The 26,219-nt window shown below is 40.3% G+C and overlaps 1 protein-coding gene across 25 annotated transcripts in view; it reads left to right on the forward strand.

Moving 5' to 3' along the window:
- rimbp2b (RIMS binding protein 2b) overlaps positions 1-26,219 on the forward strand; it is a 99,447-nt gene that overhangs the window by 13,823 nt on the left and 59,405 nt on the right. For 22 of the 25 annotated variants that reach the window (XR_010095255.2, XM_065471826.1, XM_063489129.2 and 19 more), the window contains exon 3: positions 6,242-6,361. The exons of the other annotated variants lie outside the window; for them this stretch is intronic. Coding sequence is in view for 21 of the 22 variants with exons in the window: in XM_065471826.1 (XP_065327898.1) it covers positions 6,242-6,361 (120 nt within the window). In the remaining variant the exon portion in view is untranslated. The remainder of the gene's footprint in view (positions 1-6,241; positions 6,362-26,219) is intronic. 25 annotated transcript variants of the gene reach the window in all.

Genomic DNA, 26,219 nt, shown 5'->3' on the forward strand with positions numbered 1-26,219 from the left:
CCTACTTTGGTGGTACATTGCTAAAAATATAGTATGTGAGTAGGCTACAATCCAAATGGGTGAACATTATGGTGTCCAATTGTGATCCATTTCATGATTCTACAAGTTAATGTGAAAGTTTGATCCAGAAGGCAGGAAAATGCAATATTCAGTTTCCTGAGCTAGAAACTGCAGTTTGTGCTAAACATTAAAAGATTTAAAGGGCAACTGATACTCTTTCCACCTTTAAACACCTGATTCTCCATTTGACTCCAAGTTTAGTCAAACAGATCACACCAATATTAAGACAAAGCAAACAGTCTATTCTTTGCAGTTCCATTTTTTTCAAGGTTTTCTAATTAATAAAATGAGTCTACTTTACCAATAGAAAACTCCTCATGCCAGAATTCCAGACTATGTCAGAGAACTGTAAGCTTTGCTAACCATTTAGTTTTGGTGCCTAAGCCTAACCACATAAGAAAAAGTAAAAAGCAGTTGTTAAGGAAACATTTCATGACATAAAAACCAAAACAAAATATAAGACTGGAACTATGGTTGCGGGCTAACTAGCTCTATCACCAGCTCGTCAGCCTCCTGTTGAGGACTTTGCACTTCAAACGTGAACTGTAATCTCGTGTGTCTGATGATGTTATGGCTGGTGCCAACTGCACCAAAGCACACCCTGAGCACATCCCTGAGTTGCCAGTGACATCTGACAAGTTGATGTGAAACCATTTTGTGTGGCGGTTGGCTTCTATATATACCGTATTTTTCGGACCATAAGGCGCACCGGATTATAAGATGCATTAACCGAAACAAAACTGTCAGATAAGTTTACTTAACTTTACTTAACTAACTCTTGCTTCCTCCACTTCTGTACCATTGAGACATTAATGTTGAATTCTCTCGCAGCTGCTCTATTCCCATGTTGTTGCAGTATATTAATGACTAACCTCGTATTGTGGATAGATTATCTCAGTTGTTCTCCTGACTGAAGTTTGGTCCGTTTACAGCATCCTGCCATGCTATTGCATTTGGCCCTAACCATTGGGAACCCTCACGTTAACTTTTATTGAGTGGAAAAAAGTTAGCATTCATCCTCCAGCTTTACTGTAGCTGTGTCCCAAAACGAAGGCCGCATCCCCCCCGGCTAGCTATCAAGTGGGTGAGTAACAGATGTTTCCGAAAACGTCGGAGTACTTTTGCAAGTATGCGATGTCTTGATAATCATATCTCTCAAACAGGAGCTTCTGTGTTAAGTTGGGCTCATCATCGTCCTCTGTGGCCCCTCTGTCATGGGGTGTACCACAGGGATCTATTCTTGGGCCATTACTGTTTTCATTGTATCTCCTGCCACTGGGTGCGATCTTTCGTAAACACAATGTTTCATTTCATCTATATGCTGATGATTGCCAGCTCTATTTTCCTTTCAGTCATTCTGATAGCTCCCCAATTAGACTCCTGCTTGATTGCCTTAGTGATGTTAAGTCATGGATGGCTCAAAACTTTTTAAATTTTAATGAACGTAAAACGGAAGCAATTGTGTTTGGCCCGAATCGTTCCTCTGATATCCCTGATGTTGACCTTGCTGCTCTGACCCCTCACCTGAAGAGCTTGATTACCAATCTTGGGTTAAAAATCGACTCTGCACTTACCTTTGATAGCCACGTGAATGGGGTGGTGAAATCGTCATTCTATCACCTCAGGCGTCTGTCGAAGGTTAAACCTTTTCTTTCAAGGCGTGACTTGGAGACTGTTATCCACGCTTTTATAACCTCACGCTTGGATTATTGTAACTCCCTTTTAATAGGGGTTGGACTGGGCACTCTGACACGCCTGCAACTAGTACAGAATTCTGCGGCACAGTTTTTATCTGGTAAAAGGAAATTTGAGCACATTACTCCGGTCCTGGCCTCCCTGCACTGGCTTCCAATTGAATTTAGGATTCTTTTAGAAGTTCTTTTATTGGTTTTTAAATCTTTAAATGGTCTGGCACCTGCATATATGTCTGATTTGCTGAAGCCCTATGTCCCCACTCGTTCGCTCCGGTCAGCTGAGCAGCTGTTGCTCTCAGTCCCCAAATCATGGCTGAAACTGAGAGGAGACCGAGCGTTCTCTATTGTGGCTCCTAAGCTTTGGAATAATCTTTCTCTTCACATTAGGCAATCGACATCAGTGATGGTTTTTAAATCCAGATTGAAAACGCATTTTTATTCACTGGCTTTTGACTCAGTGGTTGACTGACTTGTATTTACTTATATTTTATTGTTTTCGCTATGTTTATTATTTTATCGTGTTTATTATTCTTATGGTATCTATTGTGTTTCTGTTGTTCAGCGCTTTGGTCAGCCTTGTGTGTTTTTAAAGTGCTATATAAATAAACGATGATGATGATGATGATGATGATAAACCAAGCAGATATTTGAAGTTTACACGGCTACTTTCTTGCCTGAAAATATGTTAAAAGTTAATTTTGTGACCCAGAAAGATTAATAAGAGTAATATTAAAACTTAGTAGCGGCCGCCATTGTTGGAAACTGGAATTGGCAGGGCTGCGCTATGAATTCTGGGATATGATGGGCCACGAAGGACACACCCGACCCATCCTTCAAATTCGGAAAAATGAAGGACGCATTTGTCAGCCGCATTTGAAGGAGTCGATGAATTGGGACAGCCTTCGTCGCCTGGCTGTGACGTAATTGGCCTTCAAATGCGGCCTTCGAAGGATGCAGCCTACGTTTTGGGACACAGCTAGTGTTTATGTTATGCTAACATAGCTGTGTCGCTAGCAATCACGTAGCACATCATTATATACCAGCTAGTCCAATTTCAGTAACCCTACAAACATCACTGCTGTTTAGTTTTCTGTCTTCATTTATGTTGGAAGTGATAGCAGAGTTGTACATTTTAATTTTCTAAGAAATCTGTCACACAGAACATGCTATGTTTAGGTGGAAACTAGCAAGCTAACTTCTGATCATTTTATTAAAGATGAAAGAATTTAGACAGTTTTTACCTCTCAGTGATGCCGCAGTGTTCGTTTGACTTTGGGACCTGAAGCGGAGTTTGGACCCGGATTGCTCCGTGCGGCTCCTGACTACGGCAGCCGTAATGCTCCGACAATCCATCAAGCAGTGCAGCCTACCAAAGTTGTAATAAAGCATTTTTTGACAGATTTTTGAGCACCATGTACCACATAAAATCGGTTCGAGGTCTGTAAGCACAACCAGAATTCATACATAAGGTGCACTGGATTATAAAGCGCATTTAATTTTCTAATTTTTGAGAAACTTAAAGGATTTTAAGTGCGCCTTATACTCCAAAAAATATGGTATATTTTCTCTCTATGACTACTGTAGTATATGGATGGCCTCTTTAAGGAACAAGCATTTGCGTGGACTTAACAAAGTGCCGGATGTAATTTTTTCACAAATGTCTATGAAGTGAAGACACACAAATGTGTGTGAATTAGATCAGAGAGAGGAGCTTCCGAGTGACTGAGCACTTATGGGCGGTGAGACGGATGGAGGGAGGGAGTGCATGGCTTTAAGAGTTGTGCCCTGTGGCATGGGTGCGGGGCAGGACAGAGACAGCCTGTGTCCAGATGTCTGTTTGTGTTATGGAGTTTCTAGCACTGCCTCCTTCCATGAGAGACAAACACTAATTGCCCATTGGCCCCGGGTTGGAGATGTGCAGCTGGGGACATGTGGCTAAAAATAGCACTGCTTGTTCCCATGAGTGGCGGGCACACAGCACCATAGCATTAATATTCAGCACTAAAACACGGCATGGACAAAAAAGGTCATCTTCTGGGCATGGCCACAAATGTCAGGGTGGGGTATACAGCAACACCAACACAGGGTGGTGAGCAGCAAACAGCACCTTAGGCTTTACCCCCATATGGATCAACCTACTGAACCATTGTCCTCTGTTTGAACACTCGCAGGAAAATGTCACTTGGAAAGAGCCGAGCGAGTGTCATGACATCCCGTGTTTTTGTTTGTAGCCCAGCAGCATCCATGCTGGATCCATGAAGTCTTTCCCTCCGTGCAGCAACAGCCTTCCATGCTTGAGTTGAGTTACAGCTCTTCTTTTATGACACAACAGTAGCATCTGGTTCCACCTGACTGGAGCCATGAATAATTTAACAGGGGGCATTATTATTCCAGCCAGCTCCACTAGCCTGGCAATAACAAGAAGTTTAGGTAGTGCTATCAGTGTTGCTGGCTAAGTGGAGAGAGGATGTTATTTTAGCCTGTTGCACTCAAAAAAAAAAAAAAAAAAAAATCTGTTGAATGAATGTAATTTCATCATGCCACTACATTTCCATAGTTGAATGAACTAATACATGATTAGAAAATATTACAAATATCAGTCTTGTTGTTGACATTATTTTCTGTAATTGGCTGCTGTTAACAGGATCCAACATTATCGTTATAACTAGTTCTTCCTCCTTTAACACTTCTTTCAAGCCATTTCCTTATTTTTTTTATGCTAAACTTTTTTCAGCTGCTGTGTAGATTCTCATGAACCGCAGAATTAATAAAGAGTCATTTTGTGTTGAGGATAGTACTGCCGTAGGTTTGTGCAGACGATACATGTTGGTAAAGCAAAACACCTGGTTGTTTCCATTGTTCTGTGGAGGGGTGAATTTAAGTGCTAGAAGGGGTGAATTGGATTTAAACATGAAATTTCACAGTTTGTGAGCACACAAACTGTGGAAAAATGTTACGTTTGTCAAAGTTGGATTTCACTAACTGCATTTGGAAACCTCTGTTGAAACAACCAGGTGAAATCAATCTTTGACTCAGTGTCTCATTAAACCCGTACTGTATTGTACCAGACACTAATTTTATTTTTCTTTGCTATACTTAGCCAATGATATCCCAGATGATCCTCCTTGCTGAAACATAATATGATCAAGATTTGTAAAATGGATTTCAATTTTTATTCAGTATGACCTGAAATGAGTGACTGAGACCATAAATGCAATAGCAAAGTGTTTACAGAGGTCCAGTAGACTTCTACAGGACCAGAAGTATTTTTACAACACACGTAAGAGACTTCATTTTACAGACCTAGAAGCTGCAGCCATTTTTTATCAACATAGCTCATTTCCAGCTTCTGAAATGAGCTATATTGTGATGATGGAAAGACGCTGTCTCTCGAATGAATTAAACCTGCTAACAGTTGTATTTGGGCACTGAGGACTGGTTAACTTCTGCTAAATGAAGCTAGACTGTAACACTCCCTACCAAGTCTCAGTTATAGCACAGAGCTAACAGTAGCCTGGCTAACAATAGAGCACAAACAGATTTCCACACAAAGTCAATCTCTGTGTGTATGATCACTTTGAGACTGCAAAATGTACCTGGAGTTTACTAGAAAACAAAACAACGCAGTATAGGATTGAGCTAGATTTGTTAACTATAAACTTATAAAAGTAGTTCTGTAACTGGTAGCTCTGAAGATGTGTTAGCTTAACAACCTTCCAACATTTGTTCCTGCTTGCATTGATTTGAACTTTTTCCGTGGTATGCAGCACAGGCAATAGTTAGCAATGAAAGAGTCACTGTTCTTCTCATTGGGTGCAGACATATAGATCTAGTTTACACCAGCAAGAAGGAGTCATTTAATAACTATAAACATAATATATTTAAAGTAATCAAGCATTTTTATATCTAAATAATCAAACAAGTGCCTTAGTTGACTTTTTTGAGTGTGACATCTTATACTTATGTCGGTTTGTTAGTGCTTAAGAGATATTTTTCAATGATACACGACATTAGCATGTTGCTTGTTTGTTTGCAGATTTGAGAAACTATGTAAAATGAGCTGCTTTGAAATACTTTGATATATATTGAATATAATTTAACTAGTCTCTAACAACTGCATTTATAGTTAAATGCAGTTGTCGGAGTTTGCTAAAAGCAGCAGGTGGGCAGGTAGTTGAGCATGCTTTGCTGTCAGACTGAATCCGTGAAGATCAATAAAGAGAGAACACACATTCTGCTTGCACTGCGTTAGTATATCTGTTAGAGCTGTTAGAGCTGCTTTCCCACTCAGAACTCCTGCTGGCTGTTAGCAGCCAGTCACCTACACTTACAGATCGAGTGGTAGCAGATTTCATCTCCAGTGGGACTCAGCAAAAGTAGTGAAAGGTTATTTGGAATACAGCAAATCCCAACAAAAAAGCTGCACATAAACCTCCCATTGCTATTGTGACAAATAACTCCCCCACCTTCCCTGTCCCCCACTGCAGAGAAATGAAGCTTTTCCCCTCCACCTTTTGGACGAGCTTTGTCTTCTAGAGGACTACAGCCGAGCTCGGCGACTTAACCCAGAGACCCTGAGCCACCAAAGGCTACAGCAGAAGTTACTGGTGAGTTCTCTGTGTGTGAGGGAGATAAAGTCTCATTAATGCTGAACTTTTCATGGGCCATTAAGGCTGGCTGAAGACCGCTGTCAAGGCGTTTGCTTTTGGCGCTTTTTGGCTTTCATGTCCTTCTCCCTGCTTTCGACTGTCAAGTTGTGAACCATGCTTTTCCTCCCAGTTGTTGGTTTAATTTTAAATGAGCTGTGAAAACACATCTGCTTGTGTTCATTTAGAGCCTTCATTGAGCCTGATTGGGGTCAAAGTGGCAGTTTCTTTACTGACCATGTGAACAAACTTAGGCCTTCACCTCTTTCCTGTCTAATAATTACACCAAACCTACAGGAAGATGTTGGTAGCCCCCCAAAATGTAGGATGCTTTGAAAGATATCAGGAAAAACAGAATGCAATGATTTGAAAATAATTTAACTGAAATTTGTATAAGTTGCCATCATCAGTGGCAGAGATGCCAGCAGGATCAGCAAACTAATCTGCAAGGCTGGAACTATCATTGGTCAGAATTTAGAGGCGTTTGAGTCAGCGAGGGTCAGAGGTCACTGAACAAACTGGTCTCCATCATGGACAACCCATCACCCCACTCCACTACACACTTCTGAGAGAGCAGAGCTCCTTCTCCCTCAGACTGATTCACCTCGTTGGCATAAAGAAAACGTTAGGAACTCATTCCTGCCATTATCTATAAACCTGTATAACAACTCTTCATTCTGTCACAGGTGAACGCACCTGTCACAACCATATTTGTGTATTACGCCTTCATACTGCTGGTTTTCTTAGATTTATAGTGTACATTTTATTTATTAATGCAATTTGCACTTCTCTCTTATATGTCACAAGTGCCTTTTCCAGGCACTTGTGACACTTTTATTTTAATTGCTTGGTTTATCTATTGTTTATTGTAGATTACCTATCTGTTTCAGATGCCGAAGCTGAGAAATGTTGATTTATTGATTGGGTCAGGGATATTAAAACAATTTAAAGGTTGTGTCATGAAAAACACCTGGTGGAACATGTCACAACTAATGAGGTTAATTAGTACCAGCATTACATATAAAAAGAGCATCCCAGAGAGCCTGAATGTTTTAGATGTAAAGATAAGAGGGGCTCGTCATTCAAGGACAAAAGCCAAGCTCTTGTGGCTCTACAGTAAAAACAGGCACAAGTCTATTGTAGAAATCTCTCGGATGGGTTTAAGAACTCCTGAAAAACACTGTCAGTCAACAGAGTGTGTCACTGCATCAGAAAACTGAAGTGAAATCTCTACGATCCAGAGGTCCCACAGGTCCCGAAAATTTGAAACAGTCTTTGGAAGCCATGTATGCCACATCTTCTGGGTTTAAGAGAAGTAGGACCGTTCGGCTTGTCATCAGAGCTCTGTTCAAAAGCCAGCATCCAAGATGTTATTGTGTTGGCCATTGGTCAACATGGCCCACTCAATAATATTTCTGAAGGCCATATTAATGGTGAACAGTATATACATGTTTTGGAACAACAAGCAACATAGATGCCATCTGGACGAGATCTTTTTCAGGGAAACCCTTACATATTACAAAAAGACAATCCCAAAACACTTTCAGGATCTATTCCAGACCTGTCACCCATTTCTTACACTATGAAAGGTATTTCTGAAAAAGGTCCTGAACTGGTGAGCACTTTAATGGCAGTTTGTCCCATCACCTCCCAAATGCTTATGAGTGTTAAAAGAAGAGATAATGCAGCACAGTTGGAAAACAACTTTTATTATATTAGACTATTTTTATGAAATTAAAAAGGGATTATTAAAAAAAACATTTAGTTTTAACATTTGATCTGTCATGTTTGTACAGCTGTATTAAATATCGTCTTTAAATGATTTGCTAATCATTTGATCCTGTTTTTAGTGACATTTGAGAGAGCCTTGTGATTATTTTTTGTTTGTTTGTTTTAGCTAATGCGGCCAAATTACTGATGAAGTTATGGCGTTGTGAATTATTTGTCTACGATTCCCAAGTCAGCATTTACTCAAACCTGCATGCAATGATCACCTAATGGGTCTTCATTCAAATCAGCCTTAAGGTCAAGGTCACATTTACAGACAATAACTGGTGAATTGTGAGCTACTATGACATTGAGGTTGTATGTTAGTGCTACTACGAGTTGGTGGAAATTGGTTAAGGTAATTTTTTGGACTTAAAGTAATGTTTTATATACATACACACATACTTTTATTTAACAGTACAATTTAAGTGCAGTGAACCTGCTGACTGTACTTTCTCAGGGCGTTAGGACACCCCATAGTCGTGTTGCTGAAAATCCAGTGGACGGTAAACTGGAGGTTACCAGAGCAGAGCTGTCTTCCTCCGGCTTCCTCCAGGCTGCGATCTCACAGCGGAGGCTGCTTGTAATTCCCCCGGCTTCCCCTGACGTCTGTGGTTCAATATGAATGAGCTCCATCGATTAGATCTCAGTGTGGTGCCTGTGCAAAGGGAATGCGCGTGTGCGTGCGTATATGTACGTGTCTATGTGTGTGCATGGGACTGCTGGCTTTCTCTTCTGTGTCTCCTCAGCACTTACCAGACTGTTGTTTTCACAGAGGGTGATGTTATGGGTGACATCTTTTGGTTGAACCATAAACTGAAGCTTTGTTATTAACAGCTTTTCTGTTGCGCGTTGATGAACAATCTAACTGATGTCCTGATTTTCCTAGCGATAAGAATAACACTGGCACTAACGGTAACATAAGGAACTAGCAAAGGTGTTGTCTCTATTAAATTTCTCCTGCCATATTTTGTTGGTTTTGTGAGGAGACAATCTCCAAAAATACAGAAACACCTTCTCGTCTCACATACTGAGAGTGCGGCATTCTGGTGTTAAAGTCCATACTTCTAGTCGATAGGGGTGCAAGGTTAGCACTGCTGACTGTGATTTTATCCAAAATGAGGATAGTGTGAACTTTATTTTTTTAACCTATCTGCCTGCTTGTGACAGGACTGCTTGTTAATTAACAACATTTCTTAAGTGCTAATCTGCCATTTCAGTCACACGCAGCATTATTTGTAAAGCAACCAAACATGATTTCTTTTTAAAGAAAAGTGATATAAATGAATTATTAATTTTTGCCTGGAGGTATTCCTGCACATCAGTGTGAAGGACAGTTATTAGTGCATCTTCCCGTGCCTGCGTTTAACTCGTAGCAGACAAAATGCTTAATGTGGAGTGCTGAGTTTATGGGATTACTTGGCAGGTGGCCTTCTTTTAGTACTAATTACAACCTTGACAACATCCTTGAGTGAAGTACGGTCACACAAAATCTTTTCCACGGTGGTTGCTGGGAAACAAATGCTTTTAAAGTTAACACACATCCTATCTTGTCATTAGATGGTGTTTTCCACTGCTCAGTCAACAGAGAAATGGACTGGGAGTGACAGGCATATTGTAAAAGGGTGGGTGGTTTTGAAGCAGTGTTGCTGGTTTCCTCAAGCGGAAAAAGAGCTGATTATGATTCTTGAAAGATTGAAGTAGCGTCAGTAATTACTAATACTGCACGGCTCTACGTAAGACCGAGTGATGCAATGAAAAACTGACACGACACGAGGCACTTCTGCAGTGAGCTTCATTAGCCCGCAGCTCTGTTATCATCTCTGACGGAGATGTAATCAACAAGACTGCAAGTGCACTCTAGCAAAGGTGTCTTCCTGGTTGAGCGGCTGTCTTCAGCCGTTACACGTTTCTATCTGTGGGTTATGCTTTTGCTTGTGGACAAGCCTCATTAAATTTGATCAAACTTTGTTCCGTGTTGTCTTTTTAGGCTTGCAGATTTGTGCTGAAGGAGAAATCTTTGGGTTGTGATTGTCATTCTGCAAAAGCTGACATGAAAAAAAAATTTTTTTTCTTTGCCAGAGCAACTCATACTGTACGACTGCAAACGTTTTTTGAGATCAGTGTAAATGGCTCATGAAAGAAGCAATTCTCTGCTTTGTGACTTTCCTACTTGTGAGTTGTGAACCTACTTTGTAAAAATGCAAATCTTTAAAATATTTCATGCAATTGTAGTCTGCTCTAATATTATTTGAATGTAAAACCGCGCAGAGTTCATACTAACACAACGGTTAGAGTAGCCCCTCCAGCCAAAAATGTCACCTATGTGTGTGTAAAGCAAAGTGTAGAATACAAAGAGAGGAGTTATTGTGTGAGTGAAATGGGTTGCTAATGTTCTTTAATGCACAGCAGTATTAAACTACATTGGCCATTATAAGCTACTCATAATTCCAGAACATACAAGCGACTTGCTCATGTATTGCTCAAACCTTCTGGATTGACCTTAGAGGAGGGAAGTCACTCTTCTATATAAGTGTGTGCTCACCTATGCTTTTCTCATTTGCAAAGCTTTAAGGTAATGAAATTGTTTTCAAAGGTGTCATAAAACAAAAGAAAATGATAAAGTGTTCATCAAGGATCGGTCCAAGCAAGCATTTTTAGCACCGAGCATGTGATAGATGTGGGTTACATGAACAGATTTGCTCTTTGAAATGGAGAAAATTTACTGGTTTGCTGCCCGATGAAGTAATTTGATGTGTAATCCTTTTGGCAGGGACTTAGGCAATACAATTCCTTCAGCACAACAACCAAAAAAACGAGCTATTTATGTCTCCATATCAGTTGTTTTTAATCTATGGTCTTGAATATATCACTTGCATATTTAATACCTATAGTGTTTCTGTCTTCAGTGCTGAGACACGGATCGTGGACCCAAAAACTTTTTCTCTTATTTTTGGAAAAAAACGTAACAAAACCTTTTCAGTAGATTTTCATATTTTACTGGTGATTTTGTGCATGCAGTTTTTATGTCACCGTGTCCATACAGGCTGATGTTGATGCTCTCACCTGGTTCATTCTAACTGCCCAAAAAACTGCCCAAAGATGTTGCCGAGATAGCTTTGAAGTGGAAGGTCTTAATTCTAGAAGGGCTTTGCTCACAATCGTATATTTAACATCAGAACGGATCAAGTTGCCATGGCAACTGTGCCCCGCTGATCTGCGTGGCCCCCCTTAATGCCGCGTGCAGCTATATTGATAAGTGATCTGCCTCTGGGAGTTTCTCATTGTCACATCTGAGATGAAAAGGGGCAAGACGTATTGGCATGTGAACATTTTCCTCTTGGTTAACTGCCTTTATTCATGACTGTCAGAAGGCCTACAGTCAGGCTTTCAGGTTTATTTCAGCTATGCTTGGTTTAATGGTCAAGTGACTCATCGGGGCCAAGGGACATTAGACTGCTGATCAGATCAGATAGATTGGATAAATTGCAGTGACTTTGCAGCGTAGATGTACTAGAGCATCACTTCTAAACAAACCTAACTAAAAATATTCTGTCCCGTCAACTTAACGTCTTATGCACTCCACCATCGATGTGAGATTTATCATTTATTCATGCACATTGATATTCAGAACATCTCACAGAAAGTGCTGAGAATCTGTCCCTCTCTTGCCACGATATGACAGCGCTAACCACTGAGCAACTGTTCTGCCCCAGATTGAATGACACTTTAAATACTTCATCGTGAGGAGACGATGCTACTCGGGCCCCGTTTTCCTGTTTGTTTTTGTACTGCATGACCCTGATTTTCCCATTATGATGAGTGTTTATTAGCTCACAACACCCACAAAAAATATCCATGTGCTTGGGGACAGGATGTTATATGAGACAAACAGGTGTGGGTATGTAGTTATGTGATTTTTTTTTTTTAATCATTTGTGCATGTATTGATGTTGGAGGCCCTTGCGCTGGGGGCCAACCTCATGTTTACATCACTTGTAATGAAATTAGAGCCGCGTGGCGCCCACACTACAGGCGTCCACTGATCCTCTAATTCAATTACTCCCCTTATTAACGCTCAGATGCTGCTGGCTGACCCTGGACCGCACGCTGTTTTTGCTACACACCATTCACTCTGCAGCTCTTTTTGCTTCTCCAGTGGAATAACTGGTTAGGGTCATCCTGACACCAGTATATTTGTTTATGGTTGTAGCAGCAGAGTTTACATGTGGAGCACTGACCAATCCTGAATATTACACTGGTTCCAGTAAACATCTGGATACTGTGATTGTTTTTCAAAGATAATGTTAAAAGACAAAAAACTATCAAATGCTGAGATATTCAGATAAATACTGTTCTTGACTGGTGTTTTTCCCCCGTTATGATCCACAGATCATAACAACAGACTGTATGAAAAAGGAAAAAAATGAGCCAACACATGTACAATCTCCTCTTTCAAAATAGATTATCTGATATCCTATGGAATTATGTCCTATGTGATATTATGGATTAACAAATTAGCATTCGGCATGAGTCTCCTCCTGCATTACATACAAAACTAAACTGCAATTTTTAAAGGAGCATTACACAGGTTTTATTTAGACCTATTTTACAGCTTTTTTTAACAATAACTTTCATATATGCATGCATATGCATCCATCCTGATGCATTATGTTTCATTTTTTGATTAAGACATGTAGCATGTTTGCCGTTTATGCCTTAAATGAACCATTAAGTAATCAATTGTATAACCTAACAGAAACTAGACTAAAATATTAACATTCAAAGTACTGGTAAAACTGATGTTGAATAATTTTGTTGATATATATTAAAGTCATGCTAGGGAAAACAGGGGTTGGAGACCATGGCCAAAATTATCGTGTGCAGTGAACTTGTGATATTATTGTCTTTGAAATGGTTGTTTTGAAGACGGGGACCGAGTCTGTGATGACCAGGAGTCTGTTGCTACACTCATAAAGGCTTTGGTGTGTCAAAACAGCAGTAAAACTGCAATAAGTCTGAGTACACCCCCGTTCTCTGCGGCCTGCTGGAGCAGGGGGGCTAGGAGGAGGAGTTGGCCGTCCGACTGGGGTCTGGTGTATGGGGCCTCCCTGCTGCTGCGGAGTCGGGGCGGTCTGCTTCTCCCCACCGCAGGGAAAAGGGTTACACCACCTGAGTCTGGGTGCAGTTTCCCCCTCCAGGGGTAAGGGTACCTAGACTCGGGGCTTAGAGTACGCTTGGGGAGTGTGATTGTGTGTACAGCGTCTCTCTATGTCTGTCTCCACGTTGGGTGAGTGTTGAGCAATTGTATATGAGAGCATGAGGGTGGGAATAGATGTTTGTATCTGTGTGTGCCTGTTTGTCTGTGTCTATATGTCAGGTTGGGTATCAGACGCCACCTCTCTGAGGACATCTCAGGCCCTCCAAGGTTTGGAGGCCCATGTCCCCCCACCACTTCCCCTGCCGGTGGCGGACGCCCTCAGACATCGGTGCGTTGGTGGTTCTCTGTCTCCGGGGGTGGGCGCCCGGGTACCCACCGGCTCACTCCTTGGCGGCTGCTTATTGGGGCCTGGAGCCTGGGGCTCGCTCGGGCCACTTTGGGGATGGGGTGCCCTCGGCCTCACGGCCCGGGGCTCGGCCACTCAGGCACAGCTGGCTGCCAGCGGAGCTCACGGGCACGTCACTGCAACCCCCCCTGGCTTCTGCTCCGCGGCTGCTGAGTGACCCCTCATCTGGGACTCTCCTCAGCTCTTTCTGGGATAGTGGCGCGGCTGCCCCTCTGTTGGTCTTCCTTGGTCTCTTGTGTTCTGGGGGCCTCTGGATGTCTGGAGTCTTGATCTCCTCCATACCTGCTTCATGCCCTGGAGGTCGGGGCAGTGGCCCCCCACACCCTCTAGCAGATCATTACATGAAGGAACCTTTTAAAAACAAGCGCGTTCATGCTCACAGGTGTACACACGGGTGATCACACACACAAATTACACCCTTTTTGGCTCCTACCTCAAAGCACACTGTGCGCTGTCGATCTCACGTGCTGCACAATAATGTTTAATATTTAGTATTTACTGTCATATTCTCATATATCATTGTGATCTTGTTTATTACTCTCGTTTTCTTCTGCTTGCTTTCTTTTTTCTTTCTCAACAGGTGATCCAGGTGATCGATATATGTATTTTTTGTCTGCTTATTCTGTTGGTTTTTGTTTTTTGACCTTTTTCCCCGTCCCTCTTCTCAGGTTTTTTTCTTTCCCTCTTTCTTTCTCCACATTCTCTCCTCCAGTCAAGTCTGTCCCGTATTCAGCAAGTGAAAATAAAATAAACAATAAAAAGTTGAATCAAATGGACCATTACGGCAAGGCTGGGATGGTCCATTTGGTAAAGTAAATCCGTTGGGCATCTTTCTTCGCCTTTAGACAATAATTCTGATGGCAAAAGAACCAAACGGGACAGGTTAAAAAAAAAAAAAAAAAAAAAAAAAAAAAATAAGTCTGAGTAATTCTGATATCACTTTGCAATTGAATTGGGTCAAGTAGATAATTTTAGCAGTCTGTTTGTAACAATACAACAATTAACTGTGATAAATTGTTGAACCTATGGGCACCCAGTTGGTTGCTGTATTTACTTGCAATCGGTCGCCAAAAGAGAAAAAAAGACATTGCTTCAGACTGTAATTGAAATTTGCTGTCATTCCAAAGAGGAATGATTGTTTCTTCTCTGTTATATCCTGACTAAAACGCAAACCTTTGAATGTAAACTGTTAGACAGTGTTGCTGTTGGAACTGGGCCCATTGCCTCTGTGCTGTAACAGGTCTGCAAGGACCTGGCATGATGTACGGTGGGATTTAGCACACAGGGTGTCTGTTGCCAGCATGCACAGAGACAAGGGTACACATACACAGACATACATATGCTGCACTTCATGTAGTCAGTGGTTTGGTTTTTGCCCGACCAGATAATACTACACTTCTGACGCACAGACAACGTTAATCACAGCCTCATCAGCAGTAAGCAGAGAGAAGAGATGATTCGCAGCCTGCTGACAACAGCCACCTACTTCTACAGCCTGGCCTCTTATGATAGCCGTGGGCATTAGCATCACACTACTCTCTTTCTTTATTCAGTGAAGGTGTGGTACCATGAAGAAAAAAAACACACCATTTGCTGCGAAACATATGAGATAACAGCATGTGACCACATTTAAAAACAACAGAGATGACAGAAACAATGCTTAATGTGAGAGATTAAATGCTGGTGGAAGTGTCTGAAGCTAAGCCGTTTAATGGGTTTATGACAGGTTTGCAGAATCCCCTGTCTTCTGACCCGCCTGAGTGCATGCATGATACTCTACAATGAGGTTAAATCATCGCACGCCCATGTTCAGGATTTTAAAGTTAAACCTCTGCCAAGTTTCTCAATCTCTCGCCACTGCATTGAGCTTATTAAATTTTCAATCTGCTACGGGCTCTCTTTCCTCACCTCGCAGGATGAATGTGCCCTTTTAATAATGTAACCGGTTTTAACAAGATCGTAAAATGTTCATCTAATTTTCATAAGCTCTGTTAGCAAAGTGACATATTCATATGATGGCAGGAATCTCTTTGGCAGTTCCTCAGTTTTAGCCATGAGAGCGCTGTGAAAATCTATTTTATTTTATTTTATTTTTCACTGCAGCTCCTTGTTGGCTTGGATTGTTGTGCTGAAGTTTAGCCTTCAGGGGAAGCTGAGGTTGTTTCTGTGTTACCCCCATGGCTCTGAAGTAGTGGTTAGTCATGATATAGGAGATTTAGATTGGCCTTTTGGTAAGCGATAGGGCTCCACTGAATACTCCTATTCTCTTGTGCCTCATCTATAATGTACACGAGTTACACAGAGCTAAAACATGAAAACGCAGCCTTTTCAGATGAAGCGCTTTCAACGTCATGGTTTACATAAATCTTTTTGGGGCTGATGAGCGCCGTCTCTTTTTCCAGTCTTTAAAACTGTGTGTGATTCAGTGACATTAGTTGTACTAGTAAAAGGGTCAGGGTGGCGTGAATGCAAACACTGCTAGCTGCTTTCTGTGTGTGTGTGTGTGTGTGTGTGTGTGTGTGTGTGTGTGTGTGTTTGTGTGTTTGTCCTCTCAGGCATTGGTGGATAATGTGACCTTCATAGGGAGATTAAAATATGTAGCAGGCGTGCATTGATTTTTGGACTCACCGCTGGTATATATGGACTCAGCCACTGCATAAATATTGATACTCCTAAAGAAAGATCAGGCATTTTGTGTGTTTGTGCAGTCGAGTGCCAGCTGGGTTTAAAAATAATAATAATAAAATGATAGTACTTTAAATAAAAGAATACTTTGTAGAGCGTGTGTTTTGATAACCTAAATCTGCTCGTGACCCAGCAGCAGCTTAATAAGGTCATTCCTATTATGTGGTGGCTAATTACAATGCCTGTTACTGAAATCCCCAAGCTGCACTGTCAAGTGAAAGAACAGTTTAAAGGGACACTTCATAAACCCAAAATAGTGTTTACCCCTTCATTCATATTTATTTTGATTGTTTTTTTTTTTCAGTTGATTAGTCGATCTATGTTTTTTTTTTTTTTTTAACTTTCCAACCACAGTTGGACGTGAATGGCACCGATGACGTGGTCGAGCTGTTGTTAGCCTGCTGAGGAGGAAACCTGACTCCTGACTTTGGTAACACCCTGGTTTATTCTCCAGCACAGACACTGCACATAACGGATGCATGTAATCTCTGAAAAGTGAAACTCAGTTTGGTAATACCTGTGTTGTTGGTTTTTTTCAGCATATGTAACAGTCAGTGAGAAAAGGAGCCTGCCACTTTTTTGACTTGTAAATTCAATAAAACATTTTACCACATATTTCAGTAATACAGAATCATCTTCATTTGTTTGAATATGGGCCTGTTTTGAGTAAACTACATAATGAAAGTGGAATAGCCACCCTGTGTTAGCAAGTTCATTCTCTGAGTGTGCAGTTTCCTCAGTTTGTCTGTCAAATTCATCCCAGTATTTAGTCTTAAAATACAAACATGGCAACGGCCAAGAGCCAAATCAATGCCTCAAAACAGGATTTCAGAAGTATAATTTTTTAACCTGCAAGCTTATATTAAATAAAATGAAGAATAAGACATGATTTTAACCGATATTTGGGAAAATAATTTCTTACAGCAGTTAATAAGAGCAATACTACTACTACTGCTGCTGCTATTACTTCCTTCCATCCATCCATCCATCCATCCATGCATAATGCATACTGTATTCTCTCCAAAGTGTTTTCATTTGTCTATTCTAATTATGTTTATTTCCTGCCTGTATTACAAATGTTTGCAGTGGAGAACACTTTTTGCCAGATTCAAACCATTGTAGCTTGATGGTACGTGCTGTATCTATACTGTATCAATACTATTTACTATTTATCAATACTTGTCTGCCTTCAAACGTATTCACACATAAGTTTATTGGAATTTTTGAGCCTTCTTCCAGAGGTGCATTTGTGAGCTCAAACGCTGATGTTTGATGAGAAAGTCTGTCAGGCTGAGGTCAGGACTCTGTGCAGGCCAGTCAAGTTATCCCACACCAAACCCACTCGTCCATGTCATTATGGACCTTGCTTTGTGCACTGGTGTACGGTCAAGTTGCCATTGTTCCCAATCACTTTGTTACAATACCACTAACAGTTGACTGAGGAATATTTCCCAACTTGAGTGAGTGTTGTCCCATCACGGTACAATGCTGAAGTGCTCTGAGCTCCTGAGAGCGACCCATTCTTTCACAGCTGAGTTTCTTCAGTTTTTAGCACAGCATACACTTGTTCAATATGGTATCATTTATTGATTTATTTAAGAAACTTCTTTGGCTTCCATCCTTCCTTGTAGCTTCCTTTTGTGTGCTTGCACAAATCCATGCACCCTCCTTCTCTCTAATTGTGGGGGGAAAGATGTGTCAGCTAGAATACAATAATCAAGGGATAACATTTTATATCGAAAAGATCAAGGGTCAGCTTTACTGAGACTTCATAATGTCCTACAAAAACACTATTATGCACATTACAGAAGACAGTCAGTCAAGGAAAGGTGTGAAGGAGAGTTTTTGAGGATCTAGTTATAGTAGTTTCAAAACCCAGTTGTTAAAAATATATCAACAAATTTTAGCACGATACGAAAAACACAACAATTAACAGCCAGTTTTCAGTTAAGCATTCTGTTTTTGAGAACAATAAAATGGTGCGTCACTATGAAATTGTGGGGTTGAATATCTTTTTTCCTTTCCTAAAGGATGATCCAGTGTATCTATTACTAAAGGAGCTTATACAGTAAAAGCACCTTTTGTCAGTATTTAGAGTTCGACTTCACTCAGTTAAGAAGTAACCATAACTGGAAATCATAAGAGGAGGTTATCATTAGTGCTGTGCTATACTGCAAATTTTCGAGTTGATCTGATACTAAATAGTACTAATACTATCACTAATACTGATAGTAAATCACCAGTATTGGTGATACATATATTGATACTGATACTTGAATCATCATCAATTTGCAAATTCTGAACACATTTTAATGATACACAATAAGTAGTTAAAACAACAAAACCTAGTGCATGTGTGAGGTATATATTGTCATTTTCACTTCACAAGTATCGATCCTATTGTGCTAGTATTGACCTGATACTGATACTGTTGATATTTGTAGTTGTCATTGAAGTTTACATTTTGGCAGATACTTGCTGCCCACCCTTTACACTTCTTAAAAGTTTCTCACTACCTATTCACTACATATTTACAGTTGCAGAACATCAGAAATGGGTGCTTGTGTTCAGTCTAGTGCCTCTTAATTGGTGCTCGGGTAAAACTAAAGGCCAGTGATGGCTAACAGCATTTCTTGTGTAGATAGTGGAGCTGACTGATAAGCTGGTCTCTCGCAGTGTCAGAACAGTTGCGATGAGCCGTGTCTCGAGTGCTCGTCTGCCTCAGACGGGAATGCTTGTTATTGGTGCTTTTTTCTCTGACCTTGTTATCAACTGTTACATTCAGGCTCCTGCCTCTTGCTGCATTTAAGATGCTGCCCTCTTTGAGGTTTTGTTCTTGGTAGCTATGTACTTTGGGATAAGTGTGCTCAGCAAGTGGTACTGACAGGCTGACTTGGTGTGACTCACACTACTGACATGACTTTTTGTTCACATGAAAAAGGTTTTTTTCTGGGTCATTTGCCTAGATTGCACCTCTCTTCCTTTCCATCTTGCTCTTTTACTCCTTTTCAGTTGATGTCTTGGGTATCGCACAGCTTGCCAGGGAAATAAGAGCCGGCTAAGGAAACTCCTGCGAATGTTGTTCTTTGACAGATTTAGTGTGAATAAATGTTCGCTATGTTTTCTATTTTATCAGCATCATGCAATCCACAAGCTGCATGTGACCGTATTTCTCAAACTTAAAGCTGAACATTGTTTTTATGGTTTTACTTGGACTCTTTGGGACTAGAAGAGAAAGCAGCGCATCACAGGGACATGTCAGTTTAACTTGATTAGGCTGAATCCTAATTTCTTTTATGTATTTCCACACATGAAGCTGAAATATCATCAGATTATCAGCTGCAAAAGTAGGAAAAGAAAAGAATAAAAAGTCATTGATTTACTGAGTAAAAACATGATCCCATGCTGGCGCATTTTAAATGTTTATCTGTTAATCGATCCTGCATGTTGGCTTGGAGGAATTTCAGCTCGTTGCTCTGCTTCCTATGTGGGAATCTTGGTGGATTTCCTCACATGAACTATTTGCTTCAGGCCATTCCACAACATTTCTATTAGATTAAGGTCAAGACTTTGACTTGGCCATTTCAAAACATTAACTTTTTCTTCTACCATTTTCTTTCTTTCAGTAGAGCGTCTTGTGTGCTTAGGGGCATTGTCTTCCTGCATGACCAACCTTTTCTTAAGATTCAGTTCATGGACAGATGTCCTGACATTTTCGTTTAGACTTTACCAGGATAATTCAGAATTCATTGTTTAATCAAAAATGGAAATCCATCCTGACTGCAACGTAGTGAAACAGGACCAAACCATTGCAGCCACCACTGATGGGATAATCGTCTAATGCTGGAATGCAGTATTGCCCTTTCTCCAAACATAACACAGTTAATATTGCTCAAACCGGGCTTCTGGCTTGTCATTGTGATCTTTAGTAAACTGCAGATGGGCCGCTTTGTTGTTTTTAGAGAGTGTTTGCTTTCTCCTTGCAGCCATGCCGTGCACATGCTCATTGTTCTTCAGTGTTCTCCTGGTTTGTTGACAAAGTAAGAGAGGTCTTTAGTTACCTAACGTTACCCTGGGTTCCTGTTTGACCTCGCAGATTATTACTGTTTTTTTGTTGCTTGACTTCTTTTGGGGAGGTTAGCAAATTTAAATGCAATCTTTGGTGCACACTCTGTTTGAGTGTGTATTGGTGGAGTCCAGACTGACTTTTCTAGGTCCTTAGTTATTAGCAACAGAATACTGGGAGCATATTTCTGAGCTTAAAGATAACTGCATGTAATGTAGTGGTTTTGAACTGTGACCTATTTGAACTACATAATGTCTGGCTGGCTTATTGATTGGTTGGAATAGTAAGTCAGGCAGCCTGTTTTTAGGCTGTTTTTCAGCTGAGAAATAATACTGCCTACTATGAAATATTTCAGTGTTTTCTTGCAAGTACAGTGGACATTTCATTGAGCTCTAGACTTTTTCTGAAATAGAAGGTTAACTTTGTTTATCACCCAACTAAGCTAAGGTTTTCAACTTCTTTCATCATCATCATGTTGTTGCATAGATTAATATTTGTATTTTTTATTTAGAAAGCATGCCAGCGAGTCCTGCGAGAATATATATAACTATATTTAAACAACTATTGACTTTTCAAAGGGTTTTTCAAAGGATTTGTAATTTTACAGCTGCTCTGTTAACACACTGTCTTTTACCAGATGCAGTTTATACAGTGGCCTTAGGTTCATATTAATTTAGAGTCTGTGACGGGGTAATATCAGGCTGGTGTAACACTGGCCACACTCGGTAATTTAATCTGTCGGGTTGGATAGCAGCACGGACTTAGCTGAACTTCAGGATCAGGTTGCAGACTTATGCAGCAGCTTTTAGAGTTCTGTGACTAGAGGTCCGTCTGTCACGCCGTCTACATGACAATCCAGGCAGACCTGGGGAGAAGAAAACGTACCACAAGTTCCTGCCTGATTGCAGTCTGGATATGAGGGAACTAGTCTTCAAGGCTTGCACTGTCTCTGTGTGGGAGAAGGTAAGGCCAGGCTAGAGAGCATGATTTGGGAATTTAAATATTACAGTGTGGGTGAGAATATCTGGGAGGTCAAGTGAAATATCAGGCAATGATTGAAATTTGTCTTTTTGATGCTGTCTTAATGAGAGCATCAGCCTGTATGTGTCTGACTTACTTCAGGAACATGTGCTTAATTGTCCATTTTTTTCCTTTTTTTTTTTTTTTTAGATTTGGTTATGGGTAATGTAGTTGTCAGTTTAATGGGGAAAAACGTCACGTGTTAACTGTCAGTCTTAACATTTTTGAGAAATTCTGCCTGCACTGTGTCAGATAGCTCCTTCTGGAATGTTCCTAATATCGCTGGAAGTTTCTAGAAATAGTCAACGTCTCTTAGTTACAAAATATGTCACAGACGGGCAGCTTTCCTCTAAACTCTCAATATTTTGTTTGTCTTTCACAGAATAAGATAACACCACTTTTCTGGCTTTGATCATATTTCATAAATGTTTTATATTTTAACCAAACAACCATTGCTATAAGTAATAGCAATTATTACTAATGGCTTTTTAATATTGTCATCATCTAGTCTTTAAAGTACAATGAATATTAACCATAACTAATTCCTATTTAAAGTGTTTTATTTTATACCTAATTTGTCAACAATATTGGAGAAGCTGCAACCAGATAATATTTTGAGTTTTAACTTTAAGATTTATTAAAATTGTTGCTAATGATTGTAGGGCTGCAAATAACAATTTAAAGCTAGAGTATGTAAAATATCACTATTATATATCATATAATATCACCAGTTGATAGATTGCAGTCAACTCCTGCTGTTTTTGCTGCTGTTAGCTGGTGTAAGTGAACCTTTCTTTGATTCGGATCTAACATTGTTGGACTTGGATTCATAGCAAATAATCTCTTGTGTGATGTGAGAATGTAAGCTCACTGTTTATCTGAAGGAAAGTGTGATTTCTGGGGGACTTGAGTCTAACCTTAGCTGTCACAATGTTGGCTTATAACCAACTGTTGTTGTTGTTCTTTAGCTTGTTGGCATCTGTTCAGAGACAGGAAGGACACATGTCTAATCTGCTAAGAATACTAAGTGTGACAATTGTGAGTAATTGTGCCCTCCAACCCCAACCAGTCATGGCAGATGGCTGCCCCTCCCTAAATCTTGTTCTGCCAGAGGTTTCTTCCTGTTAAAATGGAGTTTTTCCTTCCCACTGTCACCAAGTGCTTGCTCGTATAGGGTTATCTGATTGTTGGGGTTTTCTTTATTGTAGAGTGAATATATTGAATATCGGGAATGAATAAACATGCATTTGCACATTTCCATGTGTTAGTTGACTTCAGTTCTGAAAATGAAGCTTTAGGTGACGAGGAAAAGGGTGAGGGGGAAATAAAGGAGGAGACAGAGCAGAGGAGAAAGGCATGATGAGAAAAAGATGATTAAAAGCATTAAAATGGTCATAGATTGAATGAAACGATTGGGCATAATGGCGATGGCCACTGTATTAGAGATGGCAACATGGTGGCTTCCAAAAACCAGTGCCTGCTCCTATGTATTTTTAATGGATTAATTCTAAGTTTAGCATTCTGCATCAATCTCATCATCTCATCATTGAAAGTAAATAAACACTAATCAATATATATATATGAATACATTATTTTTTTTCTATTAAATAACCTAAAATACTTGTTGTGCAGTTATTTGACTGATTTTCTGATTTCTGATTTCAAGCTTATCGAACTACAGTGGTGTGTCCACATCTGTGTTTATTATAGTAACATGGCCACAATGGAAACTCACTCATAATTATTCAGGCTTTTACACTAACTCATTGGATCATGTTGTGAGTCAATAGGTTTCACTGAAGCTTCAGTTCTGGCCTGTTGTTGTATAACAACAAGATGGCATTTCCTTCCTGTGCTGGGATGCTGTCGTGGGATTCATTTAAATGCGGTTGTTTGGCATGTGTGGAGGTTTTTAACCCTGATAAAGGCCGATGCGTTTGGTGTTTCCATGCTGCATTGCTGCCATAAGCTCTGTCTTCGACTTAAAGAATGCCTCTCCCCTCTTTCTCTCTCTCTCTGCAATGATGATGACTCACACTCCAACACGCCCTGCAGAAATCTTCTCTCATGCTACCGACAGCGAGAGAGAGAGAGAGAACAAGAGAGAGAAAAGAGAGAGATGTGTTCCTTTATGTGGCTCTAACAGAGTACCTGTTCATCTCTTCATGTGTGCTACCTGCTCTCTCTGTGTGCTTGGAAAAATACCTGTACTCATCAGTATTCCCACTGGTTTCCCAAAGGAGCTGCACGTTTTTGCACTGCTAAGTCTATTTGACATGTATTTGAACAACTTCTCTCTGATCTGCAACCTCTCATTTACATTCACCCAATGCATTTGATATCTATAAAAATAAAATGAAATGAAAAACCATAAAATCCAATCAAAGCAGTAAACTTTTCATCCAGAGTTGCGTGAAAAGGCGCCATTTATAGGTTGTCCTCGTGATCCTCTAACCGTAGGCTGGCCTCCAGTGTGCAAGTTAACATTGTGTGACATTCGCAGCGATGCTGAAGTCCAGCCTGCACGTGCTGCGGCGCCGTAGGTTGGCTGCCGCCAGGCTTCTGCTTCTCTGGAAATGGAAAGAGAGCAAAGAGACCGAGCGTGATTAACAACCATATATGTGCAGCACAAAAAACACAACATGCTTGCCTGCCGCCATTTTCTAACACATGGTCCCACAGGCTGGGAATTACATAACAGATCTGCAAAGTTGCTCATTCTGATCCTTAATTGCTTTGGCTCTTTTATCGTATGTAAATGTGGTCGTGTGGCCTTCTGCGATGCGTGGTTGTCAGGTGGGATCACTGTCATGGTGAGTTATGAATGGTTTTATATTCTGAGTAGTTTACCCTGCAACGGGTCACTCTTTCTCTTATTTACCATGCCCCCTAGTTGGTCTCTCTTTGCAGGAAACGTTTTATCGCTCCCCCCCATGTGCGAGCCTAGATTTGCATGGCACTCAGTTTTTTTCTATTAAGAATGTGCTATTTTTAGTGCACTGTGTCAAAACATGGCTGTCTCATCCTGTGTATGTATGGGTTCACTGAAATAACTTCCCTTCCCCAGAAGGCTTGAGTGGTCTCTTCAGCTTCATGCGCTGAAGTCCTGTTTATTGTGTTTCACATTGCATGCAGAACCATTACGCAACCCTGTGCATCAGCCGCAGGGCCACCGGGCCAGAATGGCAGCCAGCTACCAATCACTCTCCCTCTCATCTTACCTTTCCCCTTTTCTTTGCCTTTACCTTGACCCCTTTTTCTTAATCTTAATTCATATTGATAGTGACTTTTCCAAGTCACTAAGCATTTCCAAGAATGCATGGTGCACTGGTTTGTTTGCACACCAAATTGCAGCAGCCTTCCTGCATACCAAACCGGAGCAGCTTTTACAGAGTCGGTTAAAGGTGTAAATGTGCAGCTTTTTTTCTCTGTCTCTCTCTCTTTGTTTACGGGAGGGTGAGGGCAGGTCAGCGAGGGCCAGCGGAAGAAGAAAGGATGATCTGTCCTCTGTTGTCAGAGGGTTTTCTGTGTGCTCTACCTCATTTTCATTCCAAGAGGGCTGTATTTACAAAGACATCCCACTTCTGAATAGAGACAGCTGGCAACATTGCACTTATTGTTTAATATGCCATATTGCCCAGTGCTCTTGGCAGGTTTAACAGAGCTTTGAATATGCCTTGAATTCTTAATATGCTGTCTACTGAAATGTATGTAGTATAAGGGTGTAATTAATTAGTTCATACTCCCATGAAAGATGCACTGTAATTTGAAATTAACTGTTAACAAGGCCTGTTTCATGGTATGCCTGTGTGTGTTTACAGCAGCAAACAAGATTCTTTAAGTACAAAACTATGTTGTACGTTTACTATTGCAATACTGGTGTGTTGCATATACAATATAAAAGAATATTGCAAAGGCGAACACAGTTGTCAAAGAAATAAGTAGGCAAAAATCAAGAGTATGTGGATAAGAATATTATTACTAAAGATATATTATTGTAACAGTAAAGTCTGGGTAACGTCGTAGCAGCAGCTAAACTAAAAATGTAGTTTATATTCATATAAAATTACAGATAATAGCTTTTGCAAAGACTGACACAATAGGGAAAAGAAACTCCAAACAGCATTACTATTGTTGCTACACCAGCAGCTTAAAAACTCACAAATTATACATTTTTTTATTTAATTCTTACAGACACCATAACAGTAACAGTTGCTGGTGTTACAGCAGCTGGTAGTTTATGCTAATCAAAGCTAATGGGCTACTCAGATATACCCATTTAGCTTCAACTAAGGAGGTAATTGAGTCTGTATTTCAGAATTGTATGTATTTCCAGAATAAATTATGGCCTCATTAATGTTAAGGTGCACGTCCACCTGTCGTTTTAAAATGTTTACCCAGCTAACACTTCATGCTTCAAATATAGCCTGTACACATATAAGAGAGATTAGCTTAGCAAAAAGACTAGTGTTAAAATAACCAAAAATGTACAGTCGATTGGTTTTGTCCAAAATTTGTTTTTAAAAAAGAGGAAAAACAAACCGCTACTACAAATATACTAGCAGCTCTTCAAGCTAATTTTTGTCATTGTTGAATCCAAACAAAAAATGAAAAGAACCATATTTCTCCATTTTCAACTTTTGTGCTAATCAAAGCTACATTTGAGACGGGGTTTGGATTAGCTGCATCGAAGTATTTACATTAGTTCACAAAGT

Source organism: Pelmatolapia mariae, linkage group LG12, assembly GCF_036321145.2.
Source record: "Pelmatolapia mariae isolate MD_Pm_ZW linkage group LG12, Pm_UMD_F_2, whole genome shotgun sequence".
Taxonomy (NCBI): domain Eukaryota; kingdom Metazoa; phylum Chordata; class Actinopteri; order Cichliformes; family Cichlidae; genus Pelmatolapia; species Pelmatolapia mariae.